The 25,489-nt window shown below is 42.4% G+C and overlaps 2 protein-coding genes across 3 annotated transcripts; both read left to right on the top strand.

The window, feature by feature from the left end:
- The first annotated feature begins 461 nt into the window (after positions 1-461).
- On the top strand, positions 462-16,786 carry gtpbp8 (GTP binding protein 8). 2 transcript variants are annotated; one of them, XM_045704611.1, is made up of 7 exons: positions 462-619; positions 1,018-1,354; positions 9,829-9,927; positions 10,032-10,162; positions 11,256-11,355; positions 13,790-13,905; positions 14,941-15,491. In XM_045704611.1, exons 2-7 carry the CDS (start codon positions 1,037-1,039, stop codon positions 15,083-15,085), a joined length of 909 nt encoding a protein of 302 aa, XP_045560567.1. In that variant the 5' UTR covers positions 462-619; positions 1,018-1,036; the 3' UTR covers positions 15,086-15,491. The 2 variants fall into 2 exon arrangements, with proteins under 2 accessions (XP_045560567.1, XP_014019464.2); XM_014163989.2 differs by lacking the exon at positions 14,941-15,491 and adding an exon at positions 16,082-16,786 and having other exon boundaries at positions 464-619.
- A 1,830-nt stretch (positions 16,787-18,616) lies between these two features.
- Positions 18,617-23,550, top strand: slc10a2 (solute carrier family 10 member 2). The gene is made up of 6 exons (XM_014163990.2): positions 18,617-19,200; positions 19,586-19,704; positions 20,730-20,818; positions 20,964-21,139; positions 21,514-21,671; positions 21,915-23,550. Exons 1-6 carry the CDS (start codon positions 18,800-18,802, stop codon positions 22,091-22,093), a joined length of 1,122 nt encoding a protein of 373 aa, XP_014019465.1. The 5' UTR covers positions 18,617-18,799; the 3' UTR covers positions 22,094-23,550.
- Positions 23,551-25,489: the final 1,939 nt, after the last annotated feature.

Genomic DNA, 25,489 nt, shown 5'->3' with positions numbered 1-25,489 from the left:
GAGGTTCCTAGGGGTGAGAAGTGTGCAGAAGGCCATGAGACAAAGGAATGTGTAGCATTGGGGAAAGTAGGGGAAGATGGGTCAAGGGGGAGGGATCCTGAGAGGAGTGGTGTAGTAGTAGATCTGTACCAGTACAGAGGGATGAACCAACAAGTGATATATGTTTCAGTAAGATTGGATTTTTAGCATTTATAGTAATGGTTTTCAATTGTACTGCAGGGATAGAACGTAGGTCACAGAAAATTGAGGTTGTGGTGGTAGCTCAGAGAGGTATTTGGTGTTTATATATTTATTTTTTCAAGCAAAGTACAAGGGAGTTCCACTCCAGTCTAGTAGGTGGCGGCAATGCAATATTTAGTGGATGCTAACCGCCTTTAAACCTCATCGAAGAAGAAAAAGACTTAGAGAATGGAGAGGGTAAGTTTTAAGTCGGAACTATAATCATGTCTACTTGTGTCTGCCGGTTGCATTTCAATGTAACCATTAAAAATCAAACATGGAGGACGTTGACTAGAAAATGTACATCTAACAATGCATCTCTTCGTAATCTGATCAATATATGTATTGTCACATTTAAACGCGCAGGAATTATTGGCGTAGTATTTCAGCAAGTCATTGGGTAAGTTTAATTAGTCAAGAATTGCGAAGTAAACAGATAGCTAGCTAGTTGACATAAAATGTAATAATAGCCATGACATTTGTTAACCTATACATTAAATCCCAAGTTCATTAACATTGGGAAACGACGGCACAATATTTTTAAAAAGACGTCACCTCATTTCACCTTTTTATTTTCGTCCGGGCAGGCAAACGCGTTTCGACAGTTGTGACTTCATCAGAGCATCAAGAGATGTGCCAAACCCATTTTTATTATTATTAAAGTGCTTAGGTGATAATGACAATTGCCTATACCTGTGTGAGGGCAGTGCATAGTGGTATTCGAAAACAGTCAACCAACAATTGTTACTATATAAAGAAATATACAAATATAACCAATAACACATCATACCTTTGCAGCTCACACATCGAAAAAAATATGTTCTGCAGGAGGCTATGGCTAAAGCCAGGGACTGGATTTTGGACTGCATCCCAGCAGGGTGCTCACAATCTGGCTTCTTTCCATCAAGCCTCCCTGCTCCCCCAGAGAAAGCTCCGGGGCCTGCTGTTCCCCTTCAGTGAGCTGGAGCCCCACTTGGCTTGCTCAGTGGATAGGGGCCACTTCCAGCTCTTCCAGCCCAGTGTGGAGGACATAACCAAGGCAGAGAAACTCTTCTCCCCATCCCCCTCACACAAGATTGATTACCACACCTCCGCCGTGAGGATGGAACACGCACCCTCACAGAACCAGCCAGAGGTAGGTGGAGGGATGTGTGTTGGATGTATGTTAAAATAGTTGTGAATGTAAATAGTAGTTTGATTGGAAATAAAAAACACTTGTATAGGCTAGGTCTTATTTCACTTTTAGATCACAATATGCAGCTTAACCTCTATGGGCTAGGTGGGACGCTAGCGTCCCCCCCGTGGTGCACTCCATCAACAGCAGGTGCATTTCAAGAGCGGCAAATTTGAATCCAAATAAATGTCAAAATTCAAATTTTTCAAACATACAACTATTTTACACCCTTTGAAAGATAAACATCTCCTTAATCTAACCACGTTTTACGATTTCAAAAAGGTTTTACGGCGAAAGCATAAATTTAGAGTATGTTAGGACAGTACATTTACAAGAGTTGTGTGTAATGTTTTGTCAATTCAAAGACAGGGTCACCAAAACCATAAAACCAGCTAAAATGATGCACTAACCTTTTACAATCTCCATCAGATGACACTCCTAGGACATTATGTTAGACAATGCATGCATTTTTAGTTCTATCAAGTTCATATTTATATCCAAAAACAGCGTTTTACTATGGCATTGATGTTGAGGAAATCGTTTCCCTCCAATAACCGGCAGTCAAGTCAGCGTCACAAATTAAATAATTAAAATTAGAAAACATTGGTAAAATATTATATTGTCATTTAAAGAATTATAGATTTACATCTCTTGAACGCAATCAACTTGCCAGATTTAAAAATAACCTTACTGGGAAATCACACTTTGCAATAATCTGAGCACTGCGCCCAGAAAAATACGGCGTTGCGATACAGACTAGACGTCATGTTGGGGAGATCTAAAATCGAAAATACTATGTAAATAATCCATTACCTTTGATTCTCTTCATCAGATGTCACTTCCAGGTATCACAGGTCCATAACGAATGTAGTTTTGTTCAAAAAAGCTCATCATTTATGTCCAAAAATCTCCGTCTTGTTAGCACATGATCTAAGCCAGCCGGACTTCTCGTCATGAACGAGGGGAAAAAATATATTTCCGTTCGTTCAAACATGTCAAACGTTGTATAGCATAAATCATTAGGGCCTTTTTTAACCAGAACATGAATAATATTCAAGGTGGACGAATGCATACTCTTTTATAACGTATTGGAACGAGGGTACCCAACATGAACTCGCGCGCCAGGTGTCTAATGGGGCATCATCGTTCCATGGCTTGTTCGGTCAGATCTCCCTCCAGAAGACTCAAAACACTTTGTAAAGGCTGGTGACATCTAGTGGAAGCAATAGGAAGTGCCAAAATATTCCTCAGCCCCTGTGTTTTTCAATGGGATAGGTTTAAAGGTAATACAACACATCAGGTATCCACTTCCTGTCAGAAAATGTCTCAGGGTTTTGCCTGCCAAATGAGTTCTGTTATACTCACAGACACCATTCAAACAGTTTTAGAAACTTTAGAGTGTTTTCTATCCATATATAATAAGTATATGCATATTCTAGTTACTGGGTAGGATTAGTAACCAGATTAAATCGGGTACATTTTTTTTATCCAGCCGTGCAAATACTGCCCCCTAGCCCTAACAGGTTAAATTTAACATTGGTGTCTCAAGAAAGGTGAAGATGCCATTGTTACATTTTTAAAAAAACATCAGGGTTTCAAAAAGCTTGTCAGACATGGAGCAGCAATCTGGTCTGAAGATACGCCCTTCAATGTTGGAAAAGCCACTCCACAACTGCAGAGAATGCTGGAACGTGTACAGTTGAAGTCGGAAGTTTACATACACTTACGTTGGAGTCATTAACTCATTTTTAACCACTCCAGAAATTTCTTGTTAACAAACTATAGTTTTGGCAAGTCGGTTAGGACATCTACTTCGTGCATGACACAAGTCATTTTTACAACCATTGTTTACATACAGTGAATTATAAGTGAAATAATCTGTATCACAATTCCAGTGGGTCAGAAGTTTACATGCACTAAGTTGACTGTGCCTCTAAACAGCTTGAAAAATTCCAGAAAATGATGTCAAGGCTTTAGAAGTCTCCGATAGGCTAACTGACATTTAAATCAATTGGAGGTGTACCTGTGGATGTATTTCAAGGCCTACCTTCAAACCAAGTGCCTCTTTGCTTGACATCATGGGAAAATCAAAAGACCTCAGAAAAATAAATTGTAGACCTCCACAAGTTTGGTTCATCCTTGGGAGCAATTTCCGTCATACCGCTCAGGAAGGAGACGCGTTCTGTCTCCTAGAGGTGAACGTACTTTGGTGCGAAAAGTGCAAATCAATCCCAGAACAACAGCAAAGGACCTTGTGAAGATGCTGGAGGAAACAGGTACAAAAGTATCTATATCCACAGTAAAACGAGTCCTATATCAACATAACCTGAAAGGCCGCTCAGCAAGGAGAAAGCCACTGCTCCAAAACCGCCATGACTAAGGGTTTGCAACTGCACATGGGGACAAAGATCATACTTTTTGGAGAAATGTCCTCTGGTCTGATGAAACAAAAATAGAACTGTTTGGCCAAAATGACCATCATTATGTTTGGAGGAAAATGGGGGAGGCTTGCAAGCCGAAGAATACCATCCCAACCGGGAAGCACGGGGGTGACAGCATCATGTTGTGGGGGTGCTTTGCTGCAGGAGGGTCTGGTGCACTTCAGAAAATAGATGGCATCACGAGGAAGGAAAATTGTGGGTATATTGATGCAACATCTCAAGACATCAGTCAGAAAGTTAAAGCTTGGTCGCAAATGGGTCTTCCAAATGGACAATGACCCCAAGCATACTTCCAAAGTTGTGGCAAAATGGCTTAAGGACAACAAAGTCAAGGTATTGGAGTGGCCATCACAAAGCCCTGACCTCAATCCTATAGAACATTTGTGGGCAGAACTGAAAAAGCATGTGCGAGCAAGGAGGCCTACAAACCTGACTCAGTTACACCTGCACTGTCAGGAGGATTGGGCCAAAATTATTGTGGGAAGCTTGTGGAAGGCTACCCAAAACGTTTGACCCAAGTTAAACAATTTAAAGGCAATGCTACCAACTACTAATTGAGTGTATGTAAATTTCTGACCCACTGGGAATGTGATGAGAAATAAAAGCTGAAATAAATAATTCTCTCTACTATTATTATATTATTTGACTGTGTGTATTCCATAATTCCAGAGGATCAGTAGTTGGTGGAAGATATGGGGTCATGAGGTATTTTAATCAATTAACTAGGCAAGTCAGTTAATAACAAATTATTATTACCAATGACGGCCTACACCAGCCACACCCGGACGACGCTGGGCCAATTGTGCGCCACTCTATGGAACTCCCAATCAAGGCCAGTTGTGTGACATCCTGGATTCAAACCAGGGTGTCTGTAGTGACTCCTCTAGCACTGTGATGCAGTGCCTTAGACTGCTGCGCCACTCGGGAGCCCAAATTGAGCTACTCAATTTTCTTTTGTGTTTCATGCAGCCACGCTTTGTTGTTCCATGAAAACAAACAGTGTGCCCAATCGACTCTTCTTCTCTGGTGGTGTTGGCTCACTGTGTGAGACATCCTGGGTTGTGCTGGTGAACTTTGTTTCAGGCTCAACAACCAAGACAACCTCTCCCTGAATGTGTTTAAGACAAAGGAGATGATTGTGGACAACAGGAAAAGGAGGCCCGACCATTCTCATCGATGGGGCTATAGTGGAGCAGGTTGAGAGCTTCAAGTTCCTTGGTGTCCACATCACCAACAAACTTTCATGGTCAAAACACACCATGACAGTCGTGACGAGGGCACGACAAAGCCTATTCCCTCTCAGGAGACTGAAAGATTTGGCATGTGTCTTCAGATCCTCAAAGTTCTCGAGCTGTACCATCGAGAGCATCCTGACTGGTTGCATCACTGCCTGGTATGGAAACTGCTCGGCCTCCACCGCAAGGCTCTATAGGGGGTAGTGCATACGGCCCAGTACATCCCTGAGGTCAAGCATCCTGCCATCCAGGACCTCTATACTAGGAGTGTCTAACCATTTTTTTGGCCTTTCCTCTGACGCCGCCTAGTATATAGGTCCTGGATGGCAGGAAGCTTGGCCCCAGTGATGTACTGGGCCGTACGCACTAGCCTCTGTTTGCGCCTTATGGTCAGATGCCGAGCAGTTGCCATACTAGGCAGTGATGCAACCGGTCAGGATGCTCTCTGGTGCAGCTGTATACCTTTTTGAGGATCTGGGGACCCATGCCAAATCTTTTCAGTCTGAGGTGGAAAAGGTGGTGTTGTGCCCTCTTAATGACTGTCTTGGTGTGTTTGGACCATGATAGTTCATTGGTGATGTGGACACCAAGGAACTTGAAATTCTCAACCTGGCTAGCGATTTCAGTGCTACGGGGCGGTAATCATTTAGGCAGGTTACCTTCACATCCTTGGGCACAGGGACTATGGTGGTCTGCTTGAAACATGTAGGTATTACATACTCTGTCAGGGAGAGGTTGAAAATGTCAGTGAAGACACTTGCCAGTTAGTCCGCACATGCTTTGATTACACGTCCTGGTAACCTGTCTGGCCCCGCGGCTTTGTGAATTTTGACCTGTTTAAAGGTCTTGCTCACTCTCGGTAGCCGATGTGTTAACACAGTCAACCAGAACAGCTGGTGCTCTCATGCGTGCTTCAGTTTTGCCTGCCTCGAAGCGAGCATAAAAGGCATTTAGCTCGTCTCGTTGGTTTGAATCACTGGGCAGCTCGTGTCTGGGTTTCCCTTTGTAGTCTGTAATAGTTTGCAAGCCCTGCCACATCTGACGAGCATCAGAGCCGGTGTAGTAGGATTTAATCTTAATCTTATATTGATGCTTTGCTTGTTTGATTGTTCGTCTGAGGGCATAACCGGATTTCTTAAAAGCAACCGGATTAGTGTCCCGCTCCTTGAAAGCGGGAGCTCTAGCCTTTAACTCGATGCGGATGTTGCCTGTAATCCATGGCTTCTGGTTGGGATATGTATGTACGGTCACTGTGGAGACGACATTGTTGATGCACTTATTGATGAAGCCGATACACTGAGGTGGTATACTACTGTTGAATTCTGGGTTAAACTTGGAACATTGCTATCCTAGAGGCTGGTTTTTACATCAGAAATTAATGGTCATCTGTAGGAGACAGATGGCTTTGGAATTTGCTGGGTGGATGGGAGGAAGTCACAGAATTTCTATAGGGGATACGGATGGACATCCTGTGGATTAGGCAAATGAGTGGTTGAGGTCATGTCAGATCCCCTTAAGGGAGATATGGTTTATTACCCTATTTCTTCGTCGGGCTATCTGCATTGTGTCCCACCCGCCAACCCCTCTTTTATGCTACTGCTACTCTCTGTTCATCATATATGCATAGTCACTTTAATCATATGTACATACTACCTCAATCAGCCTGACTAACCGGTGTCTGTATGTAGCCTCACTATTTTTATAGCCTCGCTACTGTATATAGCCTGTCTTTTTACTGTTGTTTTAATTGTTTACCTACCTATTGTTCACCTAATACCTTTTTTTGCACTATTGGTTAGAGGCTGTAAGTCAGCATTTCACTGTAAGGTCTACTACACCTGTTGTATTCAGCGCATGTGACAAACTTTGATTTGATTTGATTCCTGTCGAACCATAAGATGTAAGGAATGGAGTTTTTTTTTTACTCTGAGAATTAGCTTCGAATGCTCCTCAAATGCCATTGGATGAATCCCTGGACATATTCCAGTCTTTGCGAGCAAAATTGTCCTGTAGCGTAGCATCCACGTCATCTGACCGCTTCCGTATTGAGCGAGTCACTGGTACTTCCTGCTTTAGTTTTTGCTTGTAAGCAGGAATCCGGAGGATAGAATTATGGTCAGGTTTGTCAAATGGAGGGAGAGCTTTGTACACGTCTGTGTGTGTGGAATAAAGGTGGTCCAGAGTTTTTATTTTTAATTTATTTATTTTCTCTCTGGTTGCACATTTGACATGCCGGTAGAAATGAGGTAAAACGGATTTAGGTTTGCCTGCAGTAAAGTCCCCGGCCACTAGGAGCACAACTTCTGGATGAGCATTTCCTTGTTTGCTTATGGCCTTATAGAGTTGGTTGAGTGCGGTCTTAGTTCCAGCATCGCTTTGTGGTGGTAAATAGACCGCTACGAATAATACGGATGGTGTGGTCTACAATTTATCATAAGGTACTCTACTTCAGGCGAGCAATACCTTGAGACTACTTTAATATTAGACCTCGCGCACCAGCTGTTATTGAAAATTAGAGACACACTCCCACCCCGCGTCTTACCAGACGTAGCTTCTCTGTCCTGCCGGTGCATGGAAAATCCCGCCAGCTTTATATTATCAGTGTCGTCGTTCAGCCACGACTCGTGAAACATAAGCTATTACAGAGTTTAATGTCTCGTTGGTAGGATAATCTTGATCGTAAGTCATCGATTTTATTTCTCAATGCTTGTACGTAGGCCAATAGAACGGATGGCAGTGGGGGTTTACTCGTTCGCCTACGAATTCTCAGAAGGCAGCCCGACCTCCGCCCCCTTTTTCTCCATCTTTTCTTCACGCAAATGACAGGGATTTGGGCCTGTTCCCGAGAAAGCAGTATATCCTTTGCGTCGGACTCGTTAAAGGAAAAAGCTTCTTCCGGTTCAAGGTGAGTAATCGCTGTTCTGATGTCCAAAGTTTTTTTCGATCATAAGAGACGGTAGCAGCAACATTATGTATAAAATAAGTTGTTAAAAAAAAAAAGCTATCAAAATAGCACAGTTTGTTAGAAGCACTTAAAATGTCAGCCATCCCCTCCGGCGCCATTTTACAATTTGACCATGAAGGCCTGATTCACGCAGTCTCCTCTGAATAGTTGATGTTGATGTGTCTGTTACTTGAACTCTGTAAAGCATTTATTTGGGCTGCAATTGCTGAGGCTGGTAACTTTAATGAACGTATCTTCTGCAGCAGATGTAACTCTGGGTCGTTCTTTCCTGTGGCAGTCCTCATGAGAGGCAGTTTCGTCATAGCGATTGATTGTTTTTGCAACTGCACTTGAAGAAACTTTGAAAGTTCCTGAAATGTTATAGATTGACTGACCTTCATGTCTTAAAGTATTGATGGATTGTCGTTTCTCTTTGCTTATTTGAGCTGTTCTTGTCATAATATGGACTTGGTCTTTTACCAAATAGGGCTGTCTTCTGTATACCACCCCTACCTTGTCACAACACAACTGATTGGCTCAAACACATTAAGAAAAAAGTTAATTTGTGGAATTTCTTTCAAGGCACACCTATTAATTGAGATGCATTCCAGGTGACTACCTCATGAAGCTGGTTGAGAGAATGCCAAGTGTGTGCAAAGCTGCCAAATATTTGAAGAATCTCAAATATTAAATATATTTAGATTTTTTTATTTTAACACTTTTTTTGGTTACTACATGATTCCATATGTGTTATTTAATAATGTTGATGTCTTCACTATTATTCTACAATGTAGAAAATAGTAAAAAATAAAGAAAAACCCTTGAATGAGTAGGTGTGTCCAAACTTTTGACTGGTACTGTACTTGTATACAAAACATTTTTGGGCTGTGAAAATACTAAAATACACAGGAGAAAAAGTATATTAAATAACAAATATTCAAATACACATGTATTTGAACCCAGGTCTGGTGGGTGTGTGTGGGGGCACATGCGTGGGTGGGTGGAAGACTGGATGACTAAGTGTGTGGAATGGGCAGATTAACGCTCGCCCCCTCCTTCATGCTCTTATGCTTATAAGAATGGAATGAAGTGAACATTGGCCATGGCTTCATAAATTAACCGAATTCTGAAATGTATTCATGTAACCTCAGTCAGACCAGGACTTCAACCTAGATTCTTCCCCGCAGTGCCACATGGAAAGATGTTTGGAGAGAGGAGTGGTGCAGTGATTGTGAGACGTGGTTTTAGTTACCGCTCGGCTCACCACCTCTCCCCTGTCACAGTGTGATTTATCACCCGGCAACATGGGGGAGCGGCTCTCTGCATCCATCTTGTGTCAGACAGACTCCATCTTGTGTCAGAGACAGATGGCTCCAGTAGCTCTGATTGTCCGCTGGGACTCCAGGGATATTACAGTAGCACACTGTCATATCTCTACAAATGACAGATTTTATATCATGGCTGGCAACACACAGTTGCAAACCCATAGCAGTGTGCTCAGCATCGCAGAATATAAACACTTTTACGGTGAACTTATCTAGTTTTCAAATTTCTACGTACACTAAGCTTTAACTTCAAATTGATAATACAAAAAAAACATTTTTTTATGTGTGTGGGTATGTATGTATGTATGTATGTATGTATGTATGTATGTATGTATGTATGTATGGATGGATGTATGTATACTACCGGTCAAAAGTTGGGGTCACTTAGAAATGCCCTTGTTTTTGAAATATTCATTTTTTCAATTTGGTCAGCCTGTTGTTAAGGTCCTTACACCCTTTGGATGTTTTGTTGTTGTGTGTGCGTTGCCAGGTGTGTTTCATCGGCAGGAGTAATGTGGGGAAGTCGTCTCTCATCAGAGCTCTGTTCTCCCTGGCTCCTGATGTAGAAATTAGAGTCTCCAAAACACCAGTGAGTAAACTAAGATCTGTTGTTTATTGTTTATCGCTCTCTCTCTTTCCATACATTCTCTAAAGGTACTTTCACTGCCTGGCATTTTATCCACTCTCTCTCAGGGCCATACCAAGAAGATGAACTTTTTCAAAGTGGGCAAAGCTTTCACCATGGTGGACATGCCTGGTTATGGATACAGGGCTCCCAAGGACTTTGTGGAGATGGTGGAGCACTATCTGGGTTCAAGAAAAAAGTAGGTCTTCAGGATGTTTTAGCTTTAGTGGTCGTTAATCAATGTACAGTAAGTATACTGAACAAAAATTGAAACGCAACATTTTCTAATATTTTACTGAGTTACAGTTCCTATGAGGAAATCAGTAAATTGAAATAAATTCATTAGGCCCTAATCTATGAAATTCACGTGACTGGGCAGGGTTGCAGCCATGGGTGGGCCTTGGAGGGCATAGGCCCCCCCGCTGGGGAGCCAGGTCCAGACAATCTGAATGAGTTTTTCCCCACAAAAGGGCTTTATTACAGAAAGAAATACTCCTCAGCACCTCCCCCACCCCTCAGACGATCCTTCAGGTGAAGAAACCGGATGTGGAGCTCCTAGGCTGTCGTGGTTACACGTGGTCTGCGGTTGTGAGGCCGGTTGGACGTATTGCCAAATTCACTAAAATAACATTGAGGCAGCTTATGGTATACAAATGAACATTAAATTCTCTGGCAACTGCTCTGGTGGACATTCCTGCAGTCAACATGTCAATTGCACGCTCCCTCAAAACTTGAGACATCTGTGACATTGTGTTGTGTGACAAAACTGCACATTTTAAAGGGGTCTTTTACTGTCCCCAGCACAAGGTGCACCTGTGTAATGATCATGCTGTTTAATCCGTTTATTGATATGCCACTCCTGTCAGGTGGATGGATTATCTTGCCAAATGAGAAATGCTCACTAATATGAATGTAAATACATTCATGCACAAAATTTGAAAGAAATAAACTTTTTGTGTGTATGGAAAATGTCTGGTATTTTGTATTTCAGCTCATGAAACATGGGACCAACACTTGACATGTTGCATTTCTATTTTTGTTCAGTGTAGATCAGGGCTCTCCAACCCTGTTTCTGGAGAGCTACCCTCATGTAGGTTTGCGATCCAACCCCAGTTGTAACTAACCTGATTCAGCTTATCAACCAGCTAATAATTAGAATCAGATGTGCTAGATAACCAACAGGACGGTAACACTCAAGGAGCAGGGTTGGAGAGTCTTGATGTAGATCGAATGCATTTGTCTGTTTGTGTAACATGATCATGCTTCCCTCTGCTGTGTTGCATTTCTATCAGTCTGGTGAGGACCTTCCTATTGGTGGACGGCAGTGTTGGGCTGCAGGAGGCAGATATGATCGCACTGGAGATGTGTGAAGAGTTCAGTCGGCCTTACGTGGTGAGATTAACCTACTCTGTGCTCAGTTCGTTCTTCAAAAGATTAGCCTCTGTTTTAATTGAATATATACATATATACAGATGAAGTCGGAAGTTTACATACACCTTATCCAAATACATTCGTGACATTTAATCCTAGTAAAAATTCCCTGCCTTAGTCAGTTAGGATCACCACTTTATTTTAAGAATGTGAAATGTCCGAATAATAGAGAGAATTATTTATTTCAGCTTTTATTTCTTTCATCATATTCCCAGTGGGTCAGAAGTTTACATACACTCAATTAGTATTAGGTAGAATTGCCTTTAAATTGTTTAACTTGGGTCAAACATTTTGGGTAGCCTTCCACAAGCTTCCCACAATAAGTTGGGTGAATTTTGTCCCATTCCTCCTGACAGAGCTGGTGTAACTTAGTCAGGTTTGTAGGCCTCCTTTTCAGTTTTCAGTTCCACTCCAATACCTTGACTTTGTTGTCCTTAAGCCATTTTGCCACAACTTTGGAAGTATGCTTGGGGTCATTGTCCATTTGGAAGACCCATTTGCGACCAAGCTTTAACTTCCTGACTGATGTCTTGAGATGCTGCTTCAATATATCCACGTAATTTCCCTCCCTCATGATGCCATCTGTTTTCTGAAGTGCACCAGTCCCTCCTGCAGCAAAGCACCCCCACAACATGATGCTGCCACCCCCGTGCTTCACGGTTGGGATGGTGTTCTTCGGCTTGCAAGCATCCCCCTTTTTCCTCCAAACATAATGATGGTCATTATGGCCAAACAGTTCTATTTTTGTTTAATCAGACCAGAGGACAATTCTCCAAAAGGTACGATCTTTGTCCCCATGTGCAGTTGCAAACCGTAATCTGGCTTTTTTATGGCGGTTTTGGAAGAGCAGTGGCTTTTTCCTTGCTGAGTGGCCTTTCAGGTTATGTTGATATAGGACTCGTTTTACTGTGGATATAGATAATTTGTACCTGTTTCCTCCAGCATCTTCACAAGGTCCTTTGCTGTTCTGGGATTGATTTGCACTTTTCGCACCAAAGAACGTTAATCTCTAGGAGACAGAACGCGTCTCCTTCCTGAGCGGTATGACGACTGCGTGGTCCCATGGTGTTTATACTTGCATACTATTGTTTGTACAGATGAACGTGGTACCTTCAGGTGTTTGGAAATTGCTCCCAAGGATGAACCAGACTTGTGGAGGTCTGCAATTTTCTTTTCTGAGGTCTTGGCTGATTTCTTTTGATTTTCCCATGTCAAGCATAGAGGCACTTGGTTTGAAGGTAGGCCTTGAAATACATCCACAGGTACACCTCCAATTGATTTAAATGTCAGTTAGCCTATCGGAAACTTCTAAAGTCATGACATCATTTTCTGGTATTTTCCAAGCTGTTTAAAGGCACAGTCAACTTAGTGAATGTAAACTTCTGACCCACTGGAATTGTGATACAGTGAAATAATCTGTCTGTAAACAATTGTTGGAAAAATGACTTGTGTCATGTACAAAGTAGATGTCCTAACCGACTTGCCAAAACTATAGTTTGTTAACAAGAAATTTGTGGAGTGGTTGAAAAACGAGTTTTAATGACTCCAACCTAAGTGTATGTAAACTTCCGACTTCAACTGTGTGTGTGTGTGTGTGTGTGTGTGTGTGTGTGTGTGTGTGTGTGGGATGAGGGCATTGTTAAACAACTCAGTGTTCTGTTTTGTGTCCTTGTTGTTAAGTTTACAGAATTTTGCTGTAATCTAGGTTCTCTAATTTCATTGCATGCCATTTAAGCCTTTTCACTCCCTCTCCTCCTTAGTGTGTTATGTTCCATCACACTCACTGTAGAGAGCAGATTCATGTAGAACGCTGTAACTTGTCCCACTCAGCTATTTAAAAACTGCAGTCCTGGATCCGGCCATTATTGATTGGCCCTGTCCTGTGCTTAATGCATGAAGCTGTGAATTATTCATGCTGTCAGGTTATTAAGCACTTTGACCACATAACTAAAATGATGTCAACGGGATCTTAAATAAAGCTATCAGGTTATTAAGCACTTTGACCACATCATTTTATTTACGTCAACGGGATCTTAAATAAAGTTTTTATGTCCACCTTGTTGAGCCACAACAGATTAAGGACTGACGTCAGATTCAAATTATCCCGTTGATGTACTTACATGGAATGAATGGATGCACTCGTCATACTGCAAAGTTAAATACAGGCCTAGCCCCTGCCGCTTGTAGTTTCCAAAAACACCCAGAAGATGACCGAAAACAGTAGCTATTGTGCTTCATTGAACCGCTTATTTTGCTTGGGAATTTGGAACACAGTGTCTGATTTGGACGAGCACACAATGAGAACCTGTTTATTCATTCATGATCGTATAGCCTGTCAGCACTTGTTAATGAGGCATCTTTGTCAAACTCTTGTTTTGTCTGGTGTGTGATGCAGATTGTGGTGACCAAGATCGATAAGTGCCGCCAGGGGGTGCTGTTGACTAACCTGCTGCAACTTCAGGACACCATAACACAAACTGTTAGCTGCTTCCCACAGCCCTTCCTGGTCAGGTGAGAGTCACCCACACACCCTACTATGCACCATAGATAGATCTATATATATATATATATATATATATATATCTATTTTTAGACTGATGGCTTGTCACTGTGAACTTGCCATGTCAGAATGTAAATGTGATGTCAGAATTACACACACATCGTTATAGAGCTCGCCTTATAGTCCTAAAAAATTTGTTACCTCTGGTTCGTCCGGCCATTCCTATGACGGAAATGAATGGGGAAAGAGTGGGGCTTTGGGATAAATGCCGAAAGTAAGGTTAACACAGGTTTAGGAGATCTTAAACGTTTTGTTCTGTGAGTTAATTACCTTTAGGAATTATGGAGCATTTATGTGCTCGTTTTGATTACATAAATGCTTCACAATTCCCCAAAAAAGTCACGTTAGCTGATGAACATTATCTGATTTAAAAAATACGTATGTCTTATACGTAATTTTTTTTTATCAGATAATCTTTTATCAGCTAACGTCACTTTTTGGGAATTATGATGCATTTATGATCTCCTAAGACCTTTTTATTTTCTGCGTTAATCAGAAACCCCTCCGAAACACCCATTCCTTTCCCCATAGGCTTTGCCCAACAAGCCATGGCGGAGTTAGTGCTTACAAAAAGAAGCCATTTTACTATGGCTCAATATTCAAGGACATAAAGAGTTAGTCACAGAGTCACACTTATTTGGCAAAAGACCGACTGACACACCCTCTCTCTCATTTCACTCATGTCATTGTAGCAATCACATGACTAGACCAAGGTCATCACAGATGGAGTCTATAGGAAGAAAGTGTGGCTGACTGCTTACATGCAAAATATACACTGAGTGTACAAAACATTCCATGACATAGACTGACCAGGTGAATCCCATGATCCCACTTGTTAAATCCACTCCAATCAGTGTCGATGAAGGGGAGTCAGGTTAAAGAAGCATTTTTAAGCCTTGAGACAATTGAGACATGGATTTTGTATGTGTGCCATTCAGAGGGTGAATGGGCAAGACAAAAGATTTAAGTGTTTTTGAACACTGCAGGGTTTTTCACGCTCAACAGTTTCCCGTGTGTATCAAGAATGTGTGTACCACCCAAGGACATCCAGCACACATGACAACTGTGGGAAGCATTGGAGTCAACATGGGCCAGCATCTACACCTTGTAGTCCATGCTACGACAATTTGAGCTGTTCTGAAAACAAAAGGGGGTGCAACTCAATATTAGGAAGGGGTTCTTCATGTTTTGTACATCTCAGATATTTCTTGTTCAAACTGTTAGGTAATGGAACGATATGCTTCAGTTCCATCGTCATGCCAACCAGACCGTACAGTGATATTGTATTGTAAAATCTCTGTTGCCTTCACTGTAAACCAGAAAGTGTGCCATAGGTTACAGTCAAACTACAGCATTAACCAATCTTCCTAATTCTTTAGGTGATGGGAAAGGACAGACTGGATTATGTCACAGTGCAGCTTACATATTATCTTATGTAAGCTGCAGTGCAGGTTCAGTTCTCTTTATTGAAAACTGTGAAAGTGCACCATTGCGGCACACATGCATTTGTGTAAATAAAACCTACCTTTCTAATTGGGTCAAATGGCTATCAGTGATCAGATAAGACGAGATAATGGTGGCAGTGGCACGCACGTATGGTTGGGCATACACACACACACACGGACCTACACACACACACGGACCTGACTGCAAAATGTCATTGAAATTGGAGGGAGGGGAATGACCGTGTGCAGGAGAGAGAGAGAGAGAGTGACTGACTGTCACTCACACACTCTGCCTCTCGGCCAAGGCCTTGGGGGTTTCGGCCGGCTGCACATTCCATAAAGGTTGAGTGTCGGAAGAATATCTCACACCCGTAACTAACTGATAACAGACCCACTGAAGTGCTACTCTACAGATACCAGCACACTAATGCGCTAATTTACTAACACGGAAGGGCCCCGTTATAATGGCTCGTAAACTGTACATGCACATACCCTAGTATGTTAACTGTCGTTCTTCACAGGTAGGCAAACCTACTTTCTCACTTTGACAACTACTTCATTACTCTGTCCTGTGTCGTGTATAGCAGGTCTCGCCAATTCTATACATGCAAATATGTTTGGATGTCTTCAAAATTTGAAGCAGCTATATATTGATTCTCTCTCTCTTTCTCCTAATCGACAGTTCTCTCCATTTTTCGGGGATATACCTGCTCCGATGTTTCATTGCCCATGTGACCGGGAGCATTCAGCTGGGAGACACTTGTCAAAGCTGATCTAAGACCAGTTAACCACCTCTTCTCTTTGACTGCACACTCTGGAGCACAGCTGATAACTTCTTTGGAATCAGCTCATACTTACTCAATCTATGAACACTCGCACCACTGATACAGTAGCCTATTGTGGACAGATTTCAAAACTGACCAGAGATCAGTTGCTATACTTGGCTCATGTGCTGCAACAGTGTTTCTCTTCTAAACCATTATAACAAAGCAGACAGCTGATCTGAGATCGGATCCACTCTCTGTAAGTGCTTTCTTATGGACACGGCACTGTGTGATTCTACGGGAACTTTCACCTTGGGAAAAGAGACAAAATAAAAGCTGACCTGAAGACAGTTTCCCAATAGAGCCGCTTCACCTTTAGTGTTTGTGTACATTGTTTACTATAGTCAGACTACTATTTCTGTATAAAACTTTCCGAATGTACGGTTTCAGACCCCTCGACTTTTTCCACATTTTATTACGTTACAGACTTATTCTATGGATTCAGTTTTTTTTTACCTCAATCTACACACAATACCCCATAATGACAAAGCAAAAACAGGTTTTTAGAAATGTTTTTGAATTTATTACAAATTAAAAAACGTAACTATCACATTTACTTAGGTTTTCAGACCCTTTACTCAGTACTTTGTTGAAGCCCCTTTGGCAGCGATTACAGCCTCAATTCTTTTTGGGTATGACGCTACAAGCTTGGCACACCTATATTTCTGGAGCTCTGTCAGAGTGACCATCAGGTTCTTGATAACCTCCCTGACCAAGGCCCTTCACCCCCAATTGCTTAGTTTTGCTGGGCGGCCAGCTCTGGGGAGAGTCTTGGTGGTTCCAAACTTCTACCATTTAAGGATAATGGAGGCCACTGTGTTCAGAAATTGTTTGGTAACCTTCCCCAGATCTGTGCCTCAACACAATCCTGTTTCAGAGCTCTACGGACAATTTCTTTGACCTCATGGCTTGGTTTATGCTCTGACATGCACTGTCAACTGTGGGACCTTAAATAAACAGGTGTGTGCCTTTCCAAATCATGTCCAATTGAATTGACCACAGGTGGACTCCAATCAAGTTGTAGAAACATCTCAAGGATGATGAATGGAAACAAGATGCACCTGAGCTCAATTTCGAGTATAATAGCAAAGGGTCTAATTAGTTATGTAAATAAGGTATTTCTGTTTGTTATTGTTAATACATTTGCAAACATTTCTACACTTTTTTCACTGTCATTCTGTGTAGATTGATGAGGAAATGTTTTTATTTAATCGATTTTAGAATAAGTTGGAACAAAATGTGGAAAAGGGAAGGGGTTTGAATACTTTCTGAATGCACTGTATGGTGATGGGAATATGTATTGTTTTAGTTTTGTAATAAAAACTATAAAAGGAAACATTTGTTGGTTGTTGTAGAACTCTGGACCTAAAGGGTCCTATATATTAAGCTACTGGTGGAGACTGTTAAACATTTCCCCTAGCATTTAATGAATGACAGAATTAATGGGGAAAGAAGGACTGAGGGAAGCAAAAACTCTGAGAACTGGCTACATTTTGAGAGAGATCTTGTATTTTGTGGGGAAAGGTGATCAGTTCTGGAGTAAGACTGAACCAAGGTCTCATCTCAGGAAAAATAAGGTTACATTCATGTAATATAAACTGGATAGATTGCGTAAGAAGAACAACCTAGTTACAGGCCTACAATAGAGTCAGATGGTTTATGATACATTTGAGGTACAGTAATAAGACTGATTATATGGTGAAATGTGACGCACACACACTTTCTCACAGTTTGTGCTGTAACACATTATTTCAATGTTTTTGGTTGACAGATATTTATCCATCTACTTTGTTGATGTTATATTATTTTCTAGGGTATGAATTTCACAACTCCTTTTCTTTCTCTCCAAGCGATAGAAGTGTGAAGATCCTCAGTTACTTTTTGTGTCCTTGTCTTCCTCAAACAGCTAAAGTCTACCCCCCCCCCACACACTGGGTACGAGGCTTATGCGATGTCACTTTGATGTCTTTCAGTGACAGACACAGAGCTTTCCTTCCACCTCTAGCTTTTATTTTTCATAGTGGGTCCAACATCCAGAGGCTTTTTCCAGTCCTACTCTTTTACAGTCCCACTGGGGAGAGGTGACGCACACCAGACAGGACCTTGGGCCCGTGCTCAACACGTACAGGTAGGCATCATCACTCCTTTGGTGGCGGTACCAGGATGATGATGTTGAATGGCTGTGATTGGAGGAGGACAATAAAATTTAAGAGCTGAAGGAGTGATAAAAAAGTAAGATGGTGCAATTTACGTTTATTGTAAGTTTAATCAATGACTGTCTTTTTCTGCATTCGCATTTGGACACTGACCTCATAAAAACGTTAGGCACAAGTTAATTATTATTATATATATATTTTTTTTAGGTAGGTATTAAAGGCCTGGAGGGGAGAGGTGTATGGTCTCAGTGCAGCCCTTGTCACCGTGGATACAGGAGGGAGGAGAGCCGGAGGAGTCTTAAAAGAACGCAACGCCACAGGACAGACGACTTCTCTCCATCCCCCCCGCACTCTGGAGTTCTTCTATTGGGTTCCTTTTTTAGATCATTTTTTTTACGCCCCCCGTCACCGTTCTCCACTATGAACACACCAATGACAACGGCTGCCGTGGCATTGGCCACCTGCCACACCAACGCCACGATATGCTCGGGCACGTCGTGCCTGGTGGCCCCCAGCAACTACAACAAGAACCTGAGCCTAGTTCTCAGCATTGTGCTGACCGTCATGCTGGCCATGGTCATGTTCTCCATGGGCTGCACTGTGGAGGCCGGTAAGCTGTGGGGACACATCAAGAGGCCATGGGGAATTTTTATCGGCTTCTTGTGCCAGTTCGGCATCATGCCCTTCACCGCCTTCGCCCTGTCGCTGGCCTTCAACGTGCTGCCCGTGCAGGCTGTCGTCATCATCATCATGGGCTGCTGTCCCGGTGGCTCCAGCTCTAATATCATTGCCTACTGGCTGGACGGAGACATGGACCTCAGGTGAGACTGACTGGAAGGAGTAACACTCTTAGATGAAGTAGAACGGTGGTGGGGGGGGGTTCTTCGGCTGTCCTCATAGGATAACTATTTTTGATTCCGGGTAGAACACTTTTGGGTTCCATGTAGAACCCTCTGTGGAATGGAACCAAAAACGGTTCTACCTGGAACAGAAGTGTTCTTAAGAGATCTCCTATGGGGACAGCCGGAGAACCCTTTTATGTTCTAGATAGCACCTTTCCCCCCCCCCTAAGAGTAGATGTTATTTGTTTGATGATTTAGCCTACTTTCAAGTTTTGCCTTTGGTACTACATTTTTGAGTACTTTTATGTGAGTGCATTTCTATCGTGATCCAGCATACTAATGTTGTGTGTTTTCCCCTCTCTAGTATCAGCATGACAGCCTGCTCCTCTATCCTGGCCCTGGGGATGATGCCTCTGTGTCTGCTCATCTACACGTCTGTCTGGACCTCTGCTGACACCATCCAGATCCCCTACCAAAGCATAGGTAGCTACCAATACTAAAATAAACCATTCCATACAGGGGCATATGCATTGATGTACCATCTAGACAATGTATTGGCGGGAATGCTTTTGTACAGCACTCTAGATTCCATCTAGCAGCACAGGAACATATAATTAGTATAGATTTCCACATATAGATTCTATTTCTATGTGTTAGAACACCGTTAGAAATGCTAAAACATTCGGATCCTTATAGCAGCTTGTGGACACCTGCTCGTCAAACATCTCATTCCAAAATCATTGGCATTAATATGGAGTTGGTCCCCCCTTTGCTGCTCTAACAGCCCCCACTCTTCTGGGAAGGCTTTCCACTAGATGTTGGAACATTGCTGCGGGGACTTGCTTCCATTCAGCCACCAGAGCATTAGTGAGGTCGGACACTGATGTTGGGCGATTAGGCCTGGCCCGCAGTTGGCGTTCCAATTCATTCCAAAGGTGTTCGATGGGGTTGTGGTCAGGGCTCTGTGCAGGCCAGTCAAGTTCTTCTACTCCGATCTCAACAAACCATTTCTCTATGGACCTCACTTTGTGCACAGTGGCATTGTCATGCTGAAACAGGAAAGAACCTTCCCCAAACTGTTGCCACAAAGTTGGAAGCACAGAATTGTCTAGAATGTCATAGCATAAACATTTCTCTTCACTGGAAGTAAGGGGCCTAGCCTGAACCATGAAAAAACATTATTCCTCCTCCACCAAACTTTACAGTTGGCACTATGCATTCGGGCAGGTAGTCTCCTGGCATCTGCCAAACCCAAATCAGACTGCCAGATGGTGAAGCGTGATTCATCACTCCAGAGAGCGTTTTCCACTGCTCCAGAGTCCAATGGCGGCGAGCTTTACACCACTCCAGCCAACGCTTGGCATTGCGCATGTTGATCTTAGGCTCGTGTGCGGTTGCTCGGCCATGGAAACCCATTTTATGAAGCTCCCGACGAACAGTTCGGGTGCTGACGTTGCTTCCAGAGGCAGTTTGGAAGATCATGACAGATTGTATATCTTTGTCTCCAGGTATCACCTTGGTGTCCCTCCTCATCCCCGTCGCCCTGGGAATCTACGTCAAAAACAAGTGGCCCCAAACAGCCAAAAAGATCCTCAAGGTAAGATTAAACTCCTTGCACTGCATACAGCTGGTGTTGTTCCACACTACTGCTACACTATACACTTCTAGGTTGTTATTCCGGGATCAATAGTGTGCATGCGATTTGTGGATTCAAATCAAGTCTTTAAAATGTGTGTTTGCAGGTGGGTTCCATAGTTGGCTTGCTCCTCATCATCATAATTGCAGTGGTAGGTGGGGTGCTGTACCAGTCCTCCTGGACCATCTCTCCCTCTCTCTGGATCATCGGAGCCATCTACCCCTTCGTAGGCTTCACCCTGGGCTTCTTCATGGCCCGCTTTGTAGGACAACCCTGGCACAGGTACTACTGCAATATAATATGATTCATGATAGTCCAGTCTTAATATTGTACCTAGCTGATAAAATCCAAGTTACCATTGCAATACAAGGTGTTGATAATGCCTACCTGAATTACACTTGAATAACCTGAATGAGTTATTCCCTTTGTGTCTCCCCTCTGGAAATGCCTTAACATTCATGTTAATGTAAACACTACAGTACCAGATGTGCAATGAACTCCAAAGACGCTACACTGAAAACCATCCAGTGCATTTTAACTTCACCTAGTTCATTTAACAGAGCAGGATGTTCTTTATAAGCACGCCAGTCAAGCGGAGCCCTTCGTCGCTCCATGGAACCTACTGTCGTTAACAAGCCCGTCGTTGTGTGTTTAAGGTGTCGTACCATCGCCCTGGAGACAGGCTTCCAGAACTCCCAGTTGTGCAGCACCATCGTCCAGCTGTCGTTCTCCCCTGAAGACCTGGAGGTCATGTTCGCCTTCCCTCTCATCTACAGCATCTTCCAACTGGTGGTGGCCGTCTTGTCTGTTGGAGGTGGGTCAGCTTATACCGCTGTTGAAGAGCTAATGTCACTATTGATATGTTATCAAAAGATTTGAATGGTTTTGTGGTCGACTTATCTATATTCCCAACATTTACTTGTCATTCTAGCTAATGATTGATTGCCCGGGTGTCAGTTTGATCATTAACTTCTCTCAGACTATGTTATTGATGCTTTTCAGTGCTTATTTAGATTGAAAGATGTAGGTGTAACATGAGTGGTTCCGCCTCCTACAGCTTACCAGATGTATAAGAGGAAGTGTGGAGGGGGTTCGTCTGAGTTAGACAGCGAGGGAGCAGAGGGGGACGCTGAGGCACCTCCTAAGGATAAGCAGGAGTACGCCCTGGAAAATGGAGGCTTTGAGTGCGACGAGAATGGCAACAACGGAGGAAAGGGCAAGATCACCCAGATGTGAGCACGGACAAGCCGCGGGACTCTTTGACAGTTAGCAGCACGCAGCGACCTGGGTGCAATACCGTACCTACATCCTTCCCACTCAATCACACCATACACACACACTGACCTTGAAAGGCTGAAATTGTGCATTACAGGTCCAGCCATTTAAAAAAGTGAGGTACTCTCAACATGGGAGAGGTTTCTGTGAAGCTTTACTTCATAACAACAAAAAAAACACTCTTCAGGGGTAGGAAGCCATCTCAGATCCTGAATGAAGTCTGAGTTCTCCTCTACCTCACTTTTTTTTTAACAACAGTGTATACCTGCAGAGACCTCGTGGAGGCCAGCAGGGTTGCAGTGTGGTAGTGTCTGAGGTGAGGTATTGTGAAATTTGTTGAGTGGTGAGGGTTTCATCCTCTCTAGCTCCACAAGAGACACAGAGGAAACTGTTCACCATGAAAAGGTTTGTCTAGTCACTCCTGTCAGAACTACAATAACTTTTTTTATATTTATATTTGCAAACCAGTCAACTTAAACTAATTTATTAGTCCATGTCGTAGGACTCATGACACACACCAGCATTAAGACATTATATAGAATTTTAAATGGACCCCTCCAGGATATTTTATAATTTGTATGTTAAAGCAACAAAAAAAATACATTACAAGTCTTCCTGACTAATACAAGTGTTGTATTGAACATTCATTTAGTTTTAAATTATTTAGACAGTATATTTGAACCATATTTATGAATGTACTGTCTTTGTATCCATTGGTGTAATTCATGTTTTGGCGCATTTTGAAATATTTACATAGATGAATTGCCTAAATACAGACTATACCTAACATGAAGAACCCCTTCCTAATATTGAGTTGCACCCCCTTTTGTCTTCAGAACAGCTTCAATTTGTCATAGCATGGACTACAAGGTGTAGATGCTGGCCCATGTTGACTCCAATGCTTCCCACAGTTGTCATGTGTGCTAAATGTCCTTTGGGTGGTACACACATTCTTGATACACACGGGAAACTGTTGTGTTAAAAACCCAGCAGCGTTGTAGTTCTTGACACAAACCGGTGCACCAGGCACCAACTAACATACCGGGTTCAAAGGCACTTAAATCTTTTGTCTTGCCCATTCACATTCTGAATGGTACACATACAAAAACCATGTCTCAAGGGTAAATTCTTTAACCTGTCTCCTCCCCTTCATCTACACTGATTGAAGTGGATTTAACAAGGGACATCAATAAGGGATTATAGCTTTTACCTGGTAAGTCTGTCATGGAACGAGTGGGTTTTCATAATGTTTTGTATACTCAGTGTATATGTCTGTGAAGAACTGCACTGCACCTTAGTTGTTGTCTTTGTCTTTACGCAGAGGCTAGTTGCTAGTGTGTTGTCTTATAGAAAGTACCTACCCACCTGATCTTTTGATGTGTAAATGTACCCAGAAATTAAATAAAGGTGAACATTAAGTGGTCTATCAAGAGTTTTACTAAAATATATATTTCATGACAAACTGCAGATCCTTCAGTGAGACTTATCTTCTGACATCTATCACATCGGAACACATGCTTCCTGTGAATGGTCTTTTTTTTTTTTAAAGGTGACACAAATATACAGAATTTTTCTTTTCCAAGATGGCTTTAAAAACACTTCCAAAGCTGTTTAACAAAGATCTCTTCCATGTGGCATATCAGACATGGTACTGTATGTATCCACCCCGCCTTATCCATTCATACATCATGAATCTGTCTACAGTGGGATGGTATTGTACAAATAGGGTACTGCTCCTCAGATGTACATAGACATCAACTGCAAGTCTGTGACGATCAGAGAACTTATTGCAGCCCTGCACTCATTTCTTAATTGACTGTGAGACATTTGTACTTTTACTTACGGAACCAAACTAACCATTTGATAATTACTTTGTAGCCTTGAGTACCTTTCAACTGAAGGGTGAACAACAAAAAGCTGTGAGCTGTTAGTCACCAATGGCGGCATCTGACAAAAAACTACGACTACTGTTTGCAGCACTCCCAAGGGTGTTACTGTATCAAACCAACGTTTTACAGATTTCAACCGAAAGCAAACTTCTGACAATCACCTGAATAGATTTGACTCGTTGGGAGAGATGAAGGCTGTGTCTGCTCCGGTGGATTCAGAGTGTTAGTGGATGGATGCTTCCTAAATGCTACATTTTTGACAGTGATGAAGACTTGCCTACCTGGAACTGTCTTCATGCAAAACAGTGCACTGCTGCCTGTCAAGATGTCACAGCCATTGAGGAGGATCTACTTGGACTTCCCCCTAATATCAAATATCGTCTGCATATCCATGAAATTTGGTCAAAATAGTTCCATGTGTCTGGGCTTTTTGTCTCAGCTTCAAGATCTGGAGTACCTTTACATTAGTGGTTGTCTCAAGTATTTTCAACCGGCAATAGCCAGGGCCTTCCAAATCTGCAAAAGGTGTATTTGAATGAGCCAATGATAATTGGGTAGTGTGATTGTCATTTTGGGCCTCACAAATTCAGAGATCTAGTCAAGTCATTTGACCATATTTGGTAATAGGCTATCAGCAATGGCACCTGATTGTATTTTATTTATTTAACTAGGCAGTCTGTAAATAAGAATTTGTTTTTAACTATGACGGCCTACCAAAAGGCAAAAGGCCTCCTGCAGGGGGCGGGGGCCTGGGATTAAAAATAAATACAATATAAATATAGGACAAAACACACATCACAACAAGAGAGACCTAAGACAACACAGCATGGAAGCAACACAACATAACAACATGGTAGCAGCACAAAATATGGTAAAAACATTATTGGGCACAGACAACAGCACAAAGGGCAAGAAGGTAGAGACAACAATACATCACACAAAGCAGCCACAACTGTCAGTAAGACTGTCCATGATTGAGTCTTTGAATGAAGAGATTGAGATAAAACTGACCAGTTTGAGTGTTTGTTGCAGCTCGTTCCAGTCACTAGCTGCAGCGAACTGAAAAGACGAGCCACCCATGGATGTGTGTGCTTTGGGGACCTTTAACAGAATGTGACTGGCAGAACGGGTGTTGTATGTTGAGGGCTGCAGTAGATATCTCAGATGGGGGGAGAGAGGCCTAAGAGGGTTTTATAAATAAGCATCAACCAGTGGGTCTTGCTACGGTATACAGAGATGACCAGTTTACAGAGGAGTATAGAGTGCAGTGATGTGTCCTATAAGGAGCATTGGTGGCAAATCGGATGGCCGAATGGTAAAGCAAATCTAGCCACTTGACAGCACCCTTACCTGCCGATCTATAAATTATGTCTCCGTAATCTAGCATGGGTAGGATGGTCATCTGAATCAGGGTTAGTTTGGCAGCTGGGGTGAAAGAGGAGCGATTATGATAGAGGAAACAAAGTCT

The sequence above is a fragment of the Salmo salar genome, chromosome ssa21 (genome assembly GCF_905237065.1).
Source record: "Salmo salar chromosome ssa21, Ssal_v3.1, whole genome shotgun sequence".
Lineage (NCBI taxonomy): Eukaryota > Metazoa > Chordata > Actinopteri > Salmoniformes > Salmonidae > Salmo > Salmo salar.
Note: the sequence above shows the minus strand (reverse complement) of the source record. Positions and strands in the feature narration are given on the sequence as shown.